Source organism: Drosophila sulfurigaster, chromosome 2R (genome assembly GCF_023558435.1).
Source record: "Drosophila sulfurigaster albostrigata strain 15112-1811.04 chromosome 2R, ASM2355843v2, whole genome shotgun sequence".
Lineage (NCBI taxonomy): Eukaryota > Metazoa > Arthropoda > Insecta > Diptera > Drosophilidae > Drosophila > Drosophila sulfurigaster.
Window position 1 is genome coordinate 18,572,877 of NC_084882.1, and position 18,237 is coordinate 18,591,113.

Genomic DNA, 18,237 nt, shown 5'->3' on the forward strand with positions numbered 1-18,237 from the left:
TGGAACTTTTAATACAATTGGTAAAGAGGCATAAATGGCGCATACTATGAAATTCATTAATTGCAAATTGTGCTATATAATATATATTTTTATATGCTTACAGATGGCGAGTAGTCGAGCTGTAATCATGATGAAATTCAGCCATTAAATGCAATTGGCAAAACTGCATTTAAATGCATACAAAAAAGCTCATTGGCAAATGCATTATCAATTGAAATTAAAGTTGGCATACATTACTATATATGTATTTGACTATATATGAAGATTACTTGAACTATACTCAATATCAAACTCTGCCAGTAAATGCAATTAACAAATATGCATTTAAGTGCGTGCAAGAAAATTCATTGAAAAATGCATTAAAAAGTAAAGTTCCAATTTTCCTAATTAATTTAAAATTATATTACATAAGTTAATCTTTTAATGCCAAGCACATATAATAATTAAATTTAAGCAAAAACAAATTAAAGATAATAACTTTGCTTGCCAAAAAGTCGACGAAAATTAAAATTTCTTTAGATTACAGCATATCTCGACTGACGGTCAAAGTCATAATTTTCATTTCATGTTTCTTTTTTTTTTGCTGCTTGTGGTTTTAATAATATTTTTGTATAACAATTGCTGACGCTGCTTGAACGCCCATCAATCAAAGCGCTCGAGTGTCTCTCACAAAAATATTTATAATAACTTGAATTTATTTTCAGTTGTTTTTTTCGCTTTATAGTATTTTTTGTTGGTTTTGTTATCCGTGTTTTTTGCATGAGTAGCTTTCAGCGTTTTCAATTTCATTTAGAGGCCTTTAATTGCCGAAATCAATTCAAAAGCCAGTTGAACGCGTTAAAAGCAGCCACAGCAGCCGCAAAAACAAAACAACAACAATTGAAAAAACGTTTTTTTTTTTTTTAATAATTATTAACAAGACGACGGCGAGTTCATTAGCGCCGCAGGCAAAAAGTACAGAGAAAAAAATGTTGTTAAAAAATTTGAATAGAAACACAAATAAATGTTGGGTAATTAAGACTTGGTCTCTTCTGAGTCTCGCTGTGAATGTGAATATTACGGGTACTCGTAGCATACACTCATACAATATAATGCTGTATTCTGATGAGAGAGGGGGTGACTCTAAAAAGGCGTCTCGAAACTTGTTCTACAACTTGTTTTTACATACCGACTAGAATTGAAAAGCAAGGCGGCAAGGCAGCAAGTGGCAAGCAGCAAGGCGATAATGTGTAGCAGCCGCACCATATGCGATAATGTTGCGAGCACATGATATAATAAAATTGGAATGCGCTGCAATTGCTCACACAGACACAGACACCAACGCATACACTTGCACTTTATAATAAACTATTGGCTTGTATTACACTTTATCAAGTCATGAGCTTGGCTCGACTCAACTCAACTCGAACTCAACTCAACTTGGTTCTGTTTACGTATAGAAGCATGCTTGGGCTGCAGTAAATTTCCATAAATTTACATGCCATAAATCAAATTGAAAATGTTTTCTGAGATCTCTTTCTCTCTCTCTCGCTCTATCTATCATTTGTTATCTGCATTGACTTGTCTATCTGCTGCTGGACTGGGCTGCTGATGCACTGAAGAAACTAAACAGTGGGCTTATCAATCCAACGCTGACAAAGTGCAATCAACTCTCTGCAACTGCGTTTCCTCGTAAGCAGCGATCGTGCTGATGCTGCTGCTGTTGATGTTGTTGCTGCAGTTGCTGTTGTTATTGCTTTTGGCTGCTGCTGTCACTGATGGGCGATGGCGATGGCGTTGACGATGACTAACCCAACAGTTGGACACCCCACGCACTCAACACACACACACACACACACACACAATGACTGACCGCGTGTTTTATTATTTGGTTAAACAAAACACAGCCGGCTAAAATGGCAAAACGCTGACGTTGACGCCGATGAACTCATTCATTCAAGAGAGATATCTGAGAACGGAGAACTGCGAACTGCGAACGAAGAATCGAACGACCACAGACAACAACACACAAACACATATAAACACACACACATAAAACAGTCGCCCCCAAAATGGCAGTCAGTCAGGCAGTCGGTTTATTGACTGGCTGCTAAAACATGGCTAATGGACTTCTCTCGAGTCAACAGGGTCCAAAAGGAAATGCAACCAGCAATAAAAACGTGCAAAACAAAAAACATCAAAGTAAAAGCCAAAATGTGCGATTCTCTTGCTCTCTCCTCTGCTGCTCTTTTGTCGCTTGACTCAGTCAATGACTAATTCAAGAAACTGCAACGGGGCGACAAAGTCCAAGAACAAATGAACACACTACACCGTGTGTGTTTGTGTTTGTGTGCATGATGATTCCTCGAGTCACCCGACGAACGACGACGATATGCTAATTAATATGCAATCTAGATATATTTTATTTGGGGCAGCGCTGCCATGACGTCATCAGTTGCAAAGTGTCGCGATATTCGCTTATTCTTCTCATACTATTACAATTGGCAGACAGTCGCAAAATATATCTCGGGGTCTTTCTGGCGCTACACACATCGCAGTTGCTGTTGCTGTCGCTGTTGCTGTTGATAGCAATTTGGCGAAAAATGCACGTTTCGGAAATTTTTTTATTTCTCATGTTTATTGTTTGTTGTTGTCTCTTAATGCACATGTGTGGCTACACTCAAAATATAGATCGCATAATACTTACGATTCGCATTTTGTAAATTTTTATAAGGAATAACCGATAGCACGTACCTGCAAATAAAAATAGTTATTATTAGTTGAAAGTATTTTAAGTATACCTTAATGTTACCTAACTAAAAATTCTACAAAATAAAAGTAATTGTAAATTGAACATTCTATATGAAATCTAGTTTTAATCAAACATAAAAAATGTTATTCTATGAATATATTTTAATGAATTTGGCTAAGTTATAAAATTGTAAATTGAATTTTTTATATTCGAATGCGACTATAATCTATTATTGGAAGTAAAATTGTATATAAAACAAGTGATTGTGAATTGAAATTGCTTTTATTTAATTATTAGTTGAATTCCTTTCTATGAATATTGAAATCTAGTATAATAAATAAGACTGTGTGAATGTGAGATATCCTTTACTCATTTTCAATAAAACCATATTCTAAAATTATACCACATTAATATAAAGCTAAAATACTTTAATATACTGAAAGCTCTATTTGGTATAGTACTAAATTAAAAAATTTCAAAAATTGCCAGAATGTCAGATTGTCATACAAAAGTTGTTCTTAAATAACTTCTACAATTTTTCCCAACAACATTTTCAGGAATCATAAATACTGTATGTATAAACGTATGTATGTAAAGAGTGAAAATAATTGATGTATGTATGTAGACCTTGAATGTTTGTCAATTATTATTTCTTAGCAAGAACTTCAAAAAGATACTAAACTCAAATTCTAAACGAAAATAAAGTAAATAGTAAACTAAACATTTTATATTTAAGTTATAATCAGAGAAATTACACTTCAATATTTATCATTAGTTTAATACATTTGAAATGCTACGCAGAAAGTAAATAGTAGATTCATCATTTTATACAGAAATTACATTTATATCTAGTGCTAATCAAACATTTCGTGTTTGACAATGATCTATTACGTATGTTTAGGCAAATAAATATATGTAGCTATCTAGTTGCAATCGATAAAGATGGATCATCAGATTTCATGCCAATTTTTGGATAGACGCCAGCGCAACGCATTAATCATACGTCCCGTAGGAAATAGCCACGACATTGCGCAGCGCAGCAAGCTTATCTATATCTACAATAAATGGCAAATACTTCGACATACATATGTATGTTATTGAATGTGTGTGCATTGCCAATTATCAGCTGCTAAACACGAAAGCTGATTCACACGCCAACCCTATAAAATAAAAATCGTAAACAAAAAATAGAAGCAAAAAATGCAATAAAGAGTTTTACAATTATTGTTAAGGAAATGGGAAAAAAACTAACAATCGAACCACAAAAACATACTTAATTAAAAATCAAGTCAACAACAAACCTCCCACACACACACACACACACACACACACACACACAGACAAACACAGTGGGGCAACTTCACAAATTGAAAAAAGAAGCGAATTGCAGTTGAGCGTACAATGGCCATAAATATGAAATCGTATGGTAAATTAATGCTATTATAGCGTCTAAAATACAACACACGTTTAATATGTAGAAGAAAAATGCTTAGAAAACAACAACAACAGAAAAAAAAGCCATATTTGAAGACCTTGTACGTGTGCTGCCTACACAACCAGTTCGCAGTTTCAGTTGATTTCAATTTTGTGCCTGGTCTGGTCTCTAGTCCGGCTCCACAGACTGGCTCTGAGACTGAGACTGACTCTGAGACTCTGACGTCGTTTTGGTTTCTTAGCTTATGTATACACGTATGTATGTATGTATGTATTGTACATAACTTTACATACCATGGCTATGTATACGGCACTTGATTTGCATAACAAATGTAACGGCAGCAGCGAACTGCTTCGCTGGAGCATATCAACAAGATTGTGTTGTTGTCTTTGTTTTTGCCAAAAACAAAACAAAACAACAAAAACAACAACAAAAACCGTGTGGCAAAATTCACTCTCAAGATTCATCAAATGCGCACCCAAAGCTCAAAGCTCGTCGCGCTCAATTACGACAAAATTTCACTCCATTAAGACACACACCTCGCTCGCCCATAAAAAGTGAATGTCTATCATTAAGAAATGTTTTTTTCTTATTTTTCGCTTTTTTTTTTTGTTTTTTGCATGCCATTATCAATGAATGCTCTCAGCGAGCGCGACAGAGATTTTCCATTTCCGCTTTTATGCAAAATTAATTGCACTTAATTATAAACGAAAATTGCCAGCAATTGAACGCCTTGTGATTAGCTCGACTCGGCTGCAAAGCGAAGCGTGAACTAAAAATGCCAAAAATATCCAACAACAACAAAATCGACGCCAAAAAAGTAAAATCATTTTTATTAAATGACAAATTTGTGGTGAATAAAAACGCGCATTAAATATGTTAATTTTCATATTTTCAACAGACATAATTGGCGACACTCTGACGCCCCCGCATCGCAAAGGGCACGCAACAACCGTCTGACACCTAAACAACAAACGAGACACGTGTCAGTTATTGGGTAGAGCCGCCCTCTATATAGGGAATGGCTTACGTGTCAGAGAGAGCAGCCCTTATTTGGGAGGGATAGAAGGGGAAAGACAACCGCTATTAGTCAGCATTTGACGCTACGCGATTGCGTAGCACGGTTGTTGTGATTTGTTTGCGTTTTCACATTCAACTTGCGGAATATAAACAAATTACGCTGTAAACAAACAGTCGGACACACGGACAGACAGCTGGACAGGTGAGTGAATATCATATCGACATGAAGGTATGGCAAATATGCATAGCATGGCAAAAGGTTAATTATGCAGGACTCTCAGGGTATATTACAATACAAATTTCTACATGGAACAGTCAGTCAGTCAGTCAGTCAGTAAGTCCATCATGCAGTCAGTTCGTCAATCACTTTTTTTTGGTGTGCTGGTTGCGCTTTTGCTTTTGCTTTTTTTGTAGTACATGAAAATCGTGTTTGTAGTTTTTATTTCTTACTTGTTTCCCCCTCGCTTTTTGTTTTGGCTTGCTGGATTTTCACTGCACATTTTCGAGGCAAACAAATTTTTTGACAAGCAACTGACAGAAATTGACAAGCGCACGAGCAATGGACCGGCAAATGTACGAACAGATCACAGATCACTGCAAGAGGAGACTCAGTCCGCAGTCCACAGTCCCCAATTCCCAACGAAAAAAAAAACCACAGACTAGACCCCAGACTAGACCAGAGCGTAGAGTATCTCAGACCGTAAACAGAACCGTACGTTGTGTTGTGCATGTGAAAGATGATTCCAGCTGTGAAAAGGTCAACACACAGAGACCCAGGCCATTTAGCCATTTGGCCATTCAGTCGACTAGACATGCTGTGTCTGTCATTCATTCAGTCAGTCAGTCAGTCAGTTAGTCAACTAGTCAGTCGCCCAGTCGTGTGTCGTGCAGAGTTATTGCTGGTGCTGTTGTTGTTGTTGTGGTTGCTTGCCTCACTTTCCAATGCTCGAAAATACTCCGAAAGAAATGAAAAGTGTGGCCTGAGAACCGATCAAGCCATATTTTGTTTTGTGTTACCTCCGACCCAAGGGTCCCCGCTATTTCTCTCGTTCACGAGCTAATATTGACAAATTAAATGCAGGTTAATGTGTGTTTAATGTGTGCGCAGTATTGAGATCGAGAAGAGATTTTCAAGAGGACGCAAAACAACAATGCAGCCAATGAATTGAGTTAGGTTTCGTTCGTTTTTTTTTTAAGAAAGTCCCAAAGAAAATATTGCCGGACTGGTTTGTTTTCCTTTTAGGAGAGAGGATTTATAAAACTGAATATTTGTTTGGGAGGATTGACAAATGATATGAGAAGATACTTTTCGATCTTAAGCCGGCATCGATTTCTTATATAAGATGGCAGATAATCCAAAATCAATCAAAGTATGTTAAGCCTTTAAAGAAGAACTTGTCAGACTGCTGGCTTTGTATAACATTGACATTTTATTTGCTGACAATTATCAAATAGCCTCATAATGAAATCGAATCAAAACGAGTTTGTATATAATATTTTAAAAGTCCACAAAATTATTAACATTCGTTTAAATCAAAGTATTGCATAATTTTATAAAAACCCGCATATTTCTTTGTTAATACATTTACATAGAACTGCTGATAAAATTATTCATATGAATTATGATTCATACTTAATACAATTTATGGAATTCGACTTTAAAAGCCAAGAAGTAAAATGAGATTGCTTTAGAGATTGACTCTTAAAATTTTTATTTAACGTACATTTTTAATATTCATTTCGTTTAGTAAGAAATATATTTCTACACAATTTACATGATAGAATAATCGAGTAAACACTCAAATGAATCGTATTGCAACACATATTAAAATACAATTTATAGAGTTAAACTTTAAACGCGAAGAAGTGAAATATAAAAAGTGTGCATTCTAATACTTTAATAATCTACAGATTGAAATTTTCCAGCTATTTATTAAGTTAGTTTGCGTATTTATGTATTTCAGCTAAAAACTAATTTTTATAAAGTGAACTTAAAACTGTCGAGTAATCATTTAAATAATACATTCATATTGCAACACTTTTTATATATATGAAATTAAAATTTAAAACACTAAGCTAACACTTGGAATATTAAAAATGTAATTTATCTGCTTACTTTTTAATGTATTTTTCATATTTTTCAATTGTTTCAAAAAGCCTATTCTAAAATTATTCATAATTTTATGAACAGCTGGTGACAAATTATCAGTTATTAGGCTCTCTTCTAAAAGGAAAATTCCAATACTCGAAAATGCATCTGCTTGCAATTTGAGGCAACATATGTGCGTTTTGCCTGTGGCACAACCAGCAACAACAAAAATAAAAGAGAATGAAGCATATGTGTATGTGTGCGTGCACAGTATGTGTGTGTGTGTAAAAACTGGCAGCCAAAGGCAAGGCAATTCAAAAGTCATTGAGGCGCAAAAGTCAAGCATAAATAGTATTTGAAATAATGTTTGTTGGCCCCGGCCACAGCCCCAGCCAGGGCTGTTTGATGGTGTTGTTGCTGTTGCTGTTGCTGTTGCTATTGCTGTGGCTGTTGCTGGGGCACCACACAACGCCACTGGGCACTGGCACTATAGCTATGACTCTGACGATAACACTGGGTCTGGGTCTGGGTCTGTTCGATGCTCAGGGCAGCAGCAGCAGCAGCCGCCGACGTCGTTGTGTTGTGTGGCATAATTTGGTGAGAGTTCGAGTTCAACAGCTGAAAAACAGCCACAACAGCAACAACAAGAGTAACACGAGCACATTAACTTGAAATAAGAACAACACGAATCTGAGAGCATCAGAGGAGAGCGAGGAGATGTGAGCTGGAAAATGGGAGAGCAACGTTGTAATCGCCGAGAACGAAAACAACGATGATGACGACGTCGACGGCGACGCCGACTGCGACGTCGCTGATGACCTCAGTTAAAAATAAATAATACTTTACATTGTTTGGAATTAGTTGCTGTTTTTGGATAGAATTTTGTTGCATCTCTACATATGTATCTTCTGTGTTTGTATCTGTATCTATGGCTGTGTGTGTTGCTTGTAAGTTCAGGGTGGCGCTCAGTGTCGTTCCCCGTTGATGACAACGACAACAACGACGACAACGTCGACGTCGACGGCATACAAATCATTTTGTCAAGTCAAGTTGTTCGTTCGGCAGCTGTAGAAGGTATTTATGTAAATTCTTGTACGACATTTATCACATATGAAATTGATGAACCTGACTCTGATATATGGCAGCATTAAGACGGCAGCGACTCACAAGAATACCAAAATGCAGAACATCAGAAGCCATTCTTAAAGCTAACTAATTAAAATCCCAAATCCCATACAGATCTACTACTAAAAGTACTAATTAGCGGGAATTAGGGGATGTGGCATCAGATACCGTACTGAGTATTAATATCGAGCGTATTGTTTCAGCTATATTTACTCGAGTTTGCCGTTGTATTAAACACTTCGCATCACGCACAAGTGTTTCTTTATAGGCTTATTTATATTGTACTACAAACATATGTGGAATATGTTGTCTAAACAAAACACAAAAAAAAGGCGAAAAATCAGTTTATACACACACTTTTATCGAGCAGGTTTTTATGTTGTAAAATGGGCAAACCACGCCACACTCCATAAACTAACCATATCGTCATAATATTCCTATTTATCGGAATAAAGAATAAAAAACAATCTCCCTTTTGCAGCAGCTACGAGAGACGGGGTAATGACGCATAATCGAATCGAATGAATGGAACCGGAAATCTTTCAATGCAAAATCACAGAGAACCGCAACTCATTAAAGTATTGTGTGGTGTTTTGTGTTTTGAGTTTTGAGTTCATTCCATCAACAGAACTAAAATAAAGTCTGAAAATTTCCATGAATTCCAGCAGATCAACAAGTCGAAACATAAAGCCAAGAAAACAAGTAAAACATTGAGCGATATATCAATATGTTCACCCGATGTGATTATGATTAAGCGAAGAAAATGAACTGGAGATAAGTGTGAAGTGCGATTTGGATTGCGTGTGACTGATGAAACAACTAGAAGGCAGACAGTTAAATACTACAGAGCGGGGGAGACTAACTAACAGTTGTAGTACTTGTATAATATAGGTTATCACTATATCATTTTGAAGTTTGAGAGACGAAACCACACCGCTCACCACACACATCACAGCACAGCTGACAAGATAAAGCGGTCTGGGTCTGTCTGACTAAAAAAGGAGAGACAACCACCCGACCAGAGCCAGACTAGAGACCGACCCATTCCCAACAGTGTTGTCAACTCCAAGCATTAAGTTGTAGCGAAGTAAGTGTTAGAAAATATAGCTAAAAACTAAATAGCTTTCTTAAATCAAATATTTAACCAAAACAAATTTGAAATGTTTAAACAATTCTTCTACTTCTCTTTTTTAAAAACAAAACAATTCTTTTATGAGTTACAATTAAAAATTCTTAAAAAAAAAACTAATGAATTTTTATCATAATTCGATTTCACATAAGCTAAAACTACCATGAAGATACAAAATATCTTATGTGAGACGGACAATACAGTATAGAATTTAATTGATAGTGCTACAAAAAAACACAACTAATTGATTTTCACAATTGTCGAAAAATTGTAGCGCGAAAATTTCACACCCAGCTTTATCTTAGACTTGCAATTAAATGTGGCTGCATTTATCGACAATATAGTTCACAGTATCTTCTAAATTGTCAGGCTTTTGAAAATAGCCAGACTTATCGGGTAAATAGCCAAACCGGCAACACTGATTCCCAGACCCAACTCAAGCCCATAGCGAGACCCAGGCGCAGGCAATTGCGATACTGATAGCACACAGTACATGTGTGTGTGTGTGCGTTTGTATGTGTGTGTGTTGTGCTTGTGTGGCATATGCCGGTTTGAGCAGAGTCTGTGTGGCTTCAGCTTCTTCTTCTTCTTCCACTTCTGCGTTTCTGTTTTTATTTATTTATTTTTTCTTTTGTTAATTTGTGTTTTTTGTTTTGTTGTTGTTGTTGTGTTTTTTGTTTTTGTTTTTTGGAGTGAAAGTAACTGCAAACATAGCGACAACAACTAACGCTGACGTCGCGTTCTAGGAAATATCTGGTATTAACTTTGGCAACTGCAGATGTGGCTGCCACACACAAAGCAAGAGCGACTGCGAGAGTGCGATGGAAGAGCCATAGAGATAAGCTAATGTTTACCCACGGCTAATGATAAGCTCCTCTTCTGCTTCTCCTTCTTCTTCTTCTTATTATTATTCTGTTACTTGCACTTACCTTTAATGCGAGAGAGCGAGAGCGGCAGTTAGAGTTGAACGATAGAGCAGCGAAAGAGAGGCGGTCGTTTTATCTCAATAAGAAACTCAAGTTTCGTTGCACAAAAATACAAAATATGTATTATTCTTTATTTGAAATTCACTCAATTTGATTACTGATTTATTTTGGCCACGAATGTGTGTTTTTCCGATAACACTTTTCACTTTTCACGCACTTACAAAATTGCTGCTGTCGTTGTTGTTGTTGTTGTGGTTGCTTAGCGCTCGTTTTCAACAATTTAATTTCAATTTCAATTTCGACATGTTTTTTCGTGCGAGAATTTGGTAATCTAAAGCAGCAACAAAAACACACGCGAGGCGCTCTCCGCGCTTCTCATTCTATTCAGCGCACTAACACTCTCATACACGCACACGCTCCCGCATACGCACCTCGCACAGATACACTACCACTTACTCCCCCACACACACACAACGCAACCGAATCGAAGCGAATCGCACAGAAAACAGATTTTTACGCACTATTTAGCTTTATATTCGTATTTGTGCTGTAACTTTTTCCTGGTTTGTTATGCACACGAAATACTACACAAATGCAACAAGCAAGATGTGGTGATAGAGAGAGAGACACAGAGAGCGGGGTAATATGTGTGTGTGTGAAATGCAAAGCCGAAAAAAATAAAACCGCGAATATTTGCCGCGTCTTTGACAATCGAAACGTTTGTTTTCTTTGCAATTGCAATTTCCGTGCTCGTTTTTTCGACTTGTTGTTGTTGTTGCTGGAGCAAAACAAACGTTTTCTTTCTTAATAAACTTTTACCCTCGGCTATCGTTTCGTTTAGTGTGTTTTGTTATTCTGTGTTTGTGTGTATTTGTTTGTATGTGGGTCTTGTTGTTTATCGTATATAAGAAGTATTTTTCTCGATTTTGTTTTGTAATTTCGTTCACGTTTACGTTCTCGTCGTCAGCTGCGTTTGCTGCTTTTGGTTTTTTTTATGGGAATTGAATGTCTGTCTCACGCTGCGCGACGCTCATTCATAAATCGTAGACCCCGTTTGGCAATCAGCGACACAATCTCACGACCCGTCTGCACGTCTGTTTAGCTTGGCAAGCGGTTGCCGACTAACGGTTGCAACAAATCACACTTCAACAAGCGCGATCGCTTGTCGTGTTGCGAACGAACATGTTTGAAGCGCAACGCAACCGCTTGCTGTTGTTAAGATTTTAACAGCGGAGTTGAGTTTAAAGTGTTTCAAAAAGTTTGCGATGCAAACTTGTGAACTGAGCAAAAGCATTTAAGAACTAAAACATTTATTTTTATTGCAATTGTCAAAAAAAACCTAAAAACTTTTGCCAGTAACAAACAATTAATATTTTCGAAATTAAATAAAGAAAAAAAATTTAACATTAACAAAATGCTGTAGATTTGCATTTAATTGTTAATTTTATAATATTTAAGATTGAATGCAGACTACTGCAATAATTCGCCTTCGGCACTTAGTTTAACAGACTGCTAACAGCAACGGCAAACATAACTAAACGAACTTCTGGTTCGATAACCGTTTCGGTAGTCGAACATGTTGGCTGTGGAACCAGCGGCGGGAACGGTTAAAGAATTGGTTGCAAGAACTTTTCATCATTGAAAGTAAAACCAAAATGGGGAAAACTCCACCTGCGGTGTTTTGGTGTGTAAATTTACACACTTTCCCAACGTTAACAAGCGGCGATAAAAGACCATGGAATTGCTGCAAGTTTTATGAGGGACACAGCTCACAGCTGGGCATAGGGCAACTGGGCAACTGTGTGGCATCTTGTCTGCCTGATGTTGCAGCCTCCGTGTGTGTGTGTGTGTGTGTATGTGTTTGTGTTTATCTGTGGTCTTAAATCATTTGCTGTTATCAGAGCTTCGTTGTTCTATCTGCCACATTTTATGACTCTGGCTTTAGCACTTCATTGTGTAAGTGTCAATTTCCAGGAAGACGTCTTAACACTTTCATTGTCTCAATTAGATTGCAGTGCCTTTGTTTACCATAGGATTAGGAAACCGAGCATCTTTGAGACTAGTGTCATTTACGAGTTTCCTAACATGTATATATTTTTTGTAGATCATAAGAATCTCAAACATCAAAGAATAAACATACAACAAAAATTAAGATAAAAAAATATTATTAGAGTTTTGAATTTAATACTGGCAAAATGTTTTCGCTATTCCGTCGCCTTGTCGGTCGTTCTCGAAAGGAAGAAACCGCCATTGCAATCTGCAACAACGCCAATCCAATTGATGAGGATGTGGACTCCACTTTGCGACGCATTGCTTCGCCTGATGCTTTCACTAATTTCCTCAACGAATTCCGGCTGGAATTTCTGCGCAGCAAGGGCAGAGACCGACTGACGCTTCAGGAATCTTCTAAGCTGCGTAAGGCAGCTTCGGTCGAATGGTCAAGGCTCTCAGATCGCCGTAAAAGAAAGTATAAACAGCTGGCAACCGACTGGAGGAACACTCGGGTGTCCGTAACTATTATGGCCAGGCCTGAAGCCGCAGAGTCCACGAACACGTCACAATCGCTAACTCTAGTTCATGTGGACAACTTAACAATCGCTGAGCCAGGGCCAAATCGAATTCGCAGCAATCTCGACGTAGGAGAGCGAGCATCTACTTCAAGAGCTTCAAGACTTGCAGGATTACAAATAGGTCAAGGAAAACATCGAATAGCTCCAAAAGTTATGGGACTTAGATCTAATAGAGCTAATATGCTTCAAGCACGTAATAGTATTCGAAGAAATGGAAGACTTCAAGGAGCTCAAGCAATTTTAAAAGCTGGAAGAGTATCTGGAAGAGGAAATGGAAGAGCTCGAGGAACTGGAAGACTTCGAGGGACTGCAAGAGTTCAAAGACCTACAAAACTTCAAAGGACTCCACAAACCTCAAAACGAACCTTCGCCATTAGATCTGAACAATTTATTCCACGAGCCCTAGGAGCTGCGGCGATGCGAAGAAGTCCAGCGCTACCCTCGATCGAGGACTTTGCATCGAATGCAGCTCGAGTAAGATCTCGTGCTCCGAAGAGGGCCCGACTTGTTCAGCCAGTTGATCCCAGGTTGCACGATCACACCTCATCAACGGAATTGGCACAGTCAATAGTTCCACGGAAGATGAAGAAGGTAGAGTCGACTGAAATTAGGATGCCAGAGGAAATTGTTCCAAAAGCATTACAAACAAACAAGCCAAAAGCTCCACGAAAACCCAAGATGTCTAATTCGTCGGAAATTAGGATGCCTGAGAACATTGTTACAGCTGTTCCAGTAGCATCACAAGCTTCACATACATTTGAAACTTTACAATCATTAGCTACGCCAAAGAAGCCAAGAGCTCCACGAAAACCAAAAGGTGCTGATTCGTCGCCAATTAGGATGCCTGAGAACATTGTTACAGCTGTTCCAGTAGCATCACAAGCTTCACATACATTTGAAACTTTACAATCATTAGCTACGCCAAAGAAGCCAAGAGCTCCACGAAAACCAAAGGGTGCTGATTCGTCGCCAATTAGGATGCCTGAGAACATTGTTAAAGCTGTTCCAGTAGCATCACAAGCTTCAGATACATTTGAAACTTTACAATCATTAGCTTCGCCAAAGAAGCCAAGAGCTCCACGAAAACCAAAGGGTGCTGATTCGTCGCCAATTAGGATGCCTGAGAACATTGTTAGAGCTGCTCCAGAAATCCCAGAGACTTCACAATCATTACCCGTGTCAAAAAAGCCAAGAGCTCAACGGAAGTCTAAGGAAACTGGAGTTTTAAATTCCCTAAGTAACTCTATAGAATTAGCAGCTCCAACAAACTCAAGAGCTCCTCGGATGCCTAAGAAGATAGCACCGAGAGACGGTAGATTGCCAGAGGTCATTGTAACAACTGAATCAGCTGTTCCAGAACCCATTGCAGCGCAAAAAAATCCAAAAACTACCCGGAAAAGTAGGAAGGTCGAAACAACTAAATTAACTGTTCTAGAAGCTTCACATGCTCAAGAATCCTCGGGAAATTCAATGGCCTTGGCTCCTATTGGCTTTCCTGAGATGATTTCAACAGTAGAAAGACGATCTCGCCTACCACCGACTCGTCAGCTGACCGACCCCATAGAATTAATGAATCGAGGAATTACAAATACGACACAAGCTTCAATATCAGAGCATCCCAGGAAGAGGAGGCGCACTACGGAACTTGTCGAAGTACGGAGCAGTTCCGAGACCTTTCGTAGTATGTGCATTCAAATTGATCGGTTTAATGCGCTGCCCAGAGAGATCGCAGACAACTCGAATTTGGAGCCGATACCCAACAGTGAGGAAAATAAACAAAATGTACCGGGTTCTGATGGCCAGTAGTTTCATGGTTCACAATGATAGGAAGCGTGGTTTAATCCATGTTGCATGCAATGGAATTGGTTTTATTCACGTTTCATTTGCTTTTTTTCTACCCCCTCCTTTTTAAGCGTTCAACGGGTTTCATAACTTTCTGAGGTGTGTTAGACGACGTGCGGACGGACGACGACGAAGAGAGGGATCGACGGACAACATCCTTATCGAAGGTGCGCATCAGCGTCACACAGAAAATCTACGTGCCTTTGAAATCGAAACCCCCGACGTCCCATTGTGTTAAAATCTCAACTATCTCCGCGTTGCATGTTGATCGATAGCGTCTTCGTCTGCGCGTTTTTTGATTTCCAATGAAACCCGAAAAAAAAACAAAAAGACAAAAAAAGAAAAAAAATTTGAAGGTTTCGTGCATATCTGAAATTGTTTTCAATGCCAGCCAGCAACAGGAATTTTCGATGTGCCTCTAAAAGCAAATATGCATGAATTTCCTTTTTATTTTCGATAGAACGTGCTTTTAACTTTAAAAGCAATAGAAAACCAAATTAAAAAGTAAAAATAAATAAATATAAAAAAAATGTATTTTAAAAATTGAAAAAAATAAATAAAAATAAAATAAAAATAAATAAATAGAGTATTTTAAACTTAATTGATTACTCTTTTTATAATTATCTATTAAATTCACTTATTTTCTTTGCATTTAACATTATTACAATTTTTTTTATCAAATTTAGTAATAATTTTTTTATTTTATTATTAAATATAGTATTAAATACTACATTTAATAGAAAAGAGTACTGACTGCTGGGGCCTTCGAGTGGTGTAAGATTTTAGTTTCAAGTTTTGAGTTCAAGTTCAAGTTGAAGAGGGTAGTCTTCCGAGTCTCCCGTGTCTCCCAAGCTGTGCACAGAATGGATAAACAGTAACTACTTTTGTGACGGTGGCAGGATGTGTGCTTCAGGTCTATGTTTAAGGACTATGCTGGTCATGCCTCGACTGCATGAAGTCTGTCCGAATTCTGTCCGGAGTCTGTCCGAAGACTAGAGTCGCAAATTGACAATCTGGTATATTGTGCCGTCTATATTTTGAATGATGTACTATATCGATATACCAAATATACCATTTGTTATATTTGTAGTATTTTTGTATTATTTTTGATATATTTTGCAATATATTGCTTTTATTTAAAATGAATAGCGGGTATCTTATAGTCGAACACACTCGACTTGTTATTAAGAGGTCGGTTTTGGATCTCACGCAGAAAGAGAAAACATATTTTGCAAGGAAAATCAGTTTTACTTTTTAACAATTATTTTAACCAGCTACTTTTGCAAGTATCACATTTATTTTGAGCGTTTATAAAGTGTGTCCAAATAATAAATATATATTATTTCTGTATCCGTATAATTCGCGGCAGCTGTAAAACGCACTTTTCTCTCTTTGCATAAATAATGCAAATAAAAGTGGTTAAACGATAGTTTTTGTTTTCTTTATATGCAGCGCTCACAGCATGCGAGCTGGGCAATAAAGTTGGCGGGGATTTTCCCCACCTGGCCATGGCCACCCCATTAGCCTGCCAAGTGAAAATTGCCATAAAAAAAGGCAATGCTCGCACACACTCTCTCAGTCTCAGTCTTAGTTTGCATTTTGCTGTTAGCCGGCGACATCGTTCTGTTAATGGTCACACTCTGTCCAATGCACTTGCGATCATCCTTCGGCCGCTGCCATTTGAGTGTGGCGGCGGCGGCGGCATTGGCTGATAGTGAGCCAAGTTTTTTATGGCTGTGCGCGCATTTAACTTGATTATAAACGACCACAGGCGGCCGGGCAATATAAAATCGCTTTTCATTATGGCCAAGGCATGTGAAATTAATATGCAAAGCCAAGCCAAGCTAAGCTAAGCGAAGCCAAGCCAAGCCAAGCCAAACCATTCAGTTCAGACTGCCGAACCGAAATTTCTCAGTCAAGTTCGCTGCCTAAGTCTTTTGTTTTGCAGTTTGCTTTTTGGCCAAATCGAACTGCCGCCCGCTGTGTGTGTTTGTTGTTAAACAAAATCAAAAGTCGCCTCAAAATGTTCATTAATTCAAATTGATTCTAATCGTGGCATGCTCATTAATCGAAGCGCCTCGCGATGCCCCACGCACCTGACCAGACTCCTCTATCCTCCCTCCCCCTTGGCCACCTTCCTCCATCGAGGATTGCGCAGTTTATTGATGAGCCACAGCCAGCAGTCGCAGTCGGTAGCAATCGCAGTCACAATTGCATGATTAATGTGCCCACTGCTACAGTGGTAACTGCCTGCCACGAACAGAAAGACACTATCTTATTCCATGACAAATAAAGGTAAGTAAGACACTTACATAGTTGCATTTCTCTAGGCAGGCAGGTAGTTGAGTTTTATTTGCTATAGTTCTTTTGCTTGTTTCTTAAAGACTGACTTCCGCTTGACATAAACAAAAGACAACACATTTTAAGTGCTGTTTACTTAGCAGATAAGCGAGTAGAACCCGCAGATCCTTCAATTATAAATGCCAGTCAGACACCTTCGAAGCGGAAGGCACAATAAGACACAGCAAACTATGTGTGTGTGTGTGCAGGATCGTGTCTAGATCGAGCTAACAAGCAAATAACATATAGTCTGACAAACGGACAGACAGACGGACAGCTGCCGTTATCCGGCGGGCCAACGGTGCACAGCCTCTGTTGGCCGTTGGCCGTTGGCTCAAGGTTGCCGCCAGCATTGGGTCAACCTGAAACTGCGAGTTGCATTTGCTGTTGGACTTTAAGTTGAAGTTGGAGTTGGAGTTGGAGTTGGTGTCGAGACTGTGGCTACGGCTCGACTCAGTTCGGCTCGGGGCGGAGATGACGACGGCGATGGAGACCGTGTTGATCGACGCCGTGTGAAAATCTTGTTCAACATTAAACGCCAATGAGCAAATACGAGCATAAATCAACATGACAAATGACTAAATGCAAGTATTCTGTGTGCCGACAACATCACAAGCGGCCAAACGCAGCAACGCTTGAACGACTCGCTGATACCCTCAACTGAATGCAAGATTTTTTGTGATGAGAAAATTTAATGAACTAACTTAGAGCAAAGTGAAGAGTTTCCATGTTTATAAGAATGACGGTCTAGGTTAGTAAGCCTTTACATGAAAATACCGGGTATTACGATAGACTATTTCTGGGAGTGCTGTTATTCTAATTTGTAAGTCACATCTTTTGTGGCCTACTCTGAAATTACAGGGTATTACACTTGATTTATAGACATATCATTTGATACCTATCGTTCGACGTTTTATTAAAAGCAGTGTGATTTGTCAAACATACCCATTCATGCTATCACAGGGTATTACAAGTCTATATCGATTGACTGCCTTAATAATAGATGTAGTTCACACTAATGTAGTATTGT

At 38.3% G+C, this 18,237-nt stretch overlaps 2 protein-coding genes across 2 annotated transcripts in view; one reads left to right on the forward strand and one right to left on the reverse strand.

The window, feature by feature from the left end:
* The window catches only part of LOC133839304 (uncharacterized), a 96,176-nt gene extending 84,585 nt beyond the window's left edge, over positions 1-11,591 (reverse strand). Inside the window, 1 exon segment of the mRNA XM_062270730.1 lies at positions 10,459-11,591. The gene's annotated coding sequence lies outside the window, so the exon portion shown is untranslated.
* The window catches only part of LOC133836724 (uncharacterized), a 130,715-nt gene extending 116,462 nt beyond the window's left edge, over positions 1-14,253 (forward strand). Inside the window, exons 2-3 of the mRNA XM_062267316.1 lie at positions 12,596-13,616; positions 14,080-14,253. Coding sequence (XP_062123300.1) covers positions 12,651-13,616; positions 14,080-14,253 — 1,140 coding nt within the window. The 5' untranslated portion in view covers positions 12,596-12,650. The remainder of the gene's footprint in view (positions 1-12,595; positions 13,617-14,079) is intronic.
* The last annotated feature ends 3,984 nt before the right edge of the window (positions 14,254-18,237 follow it).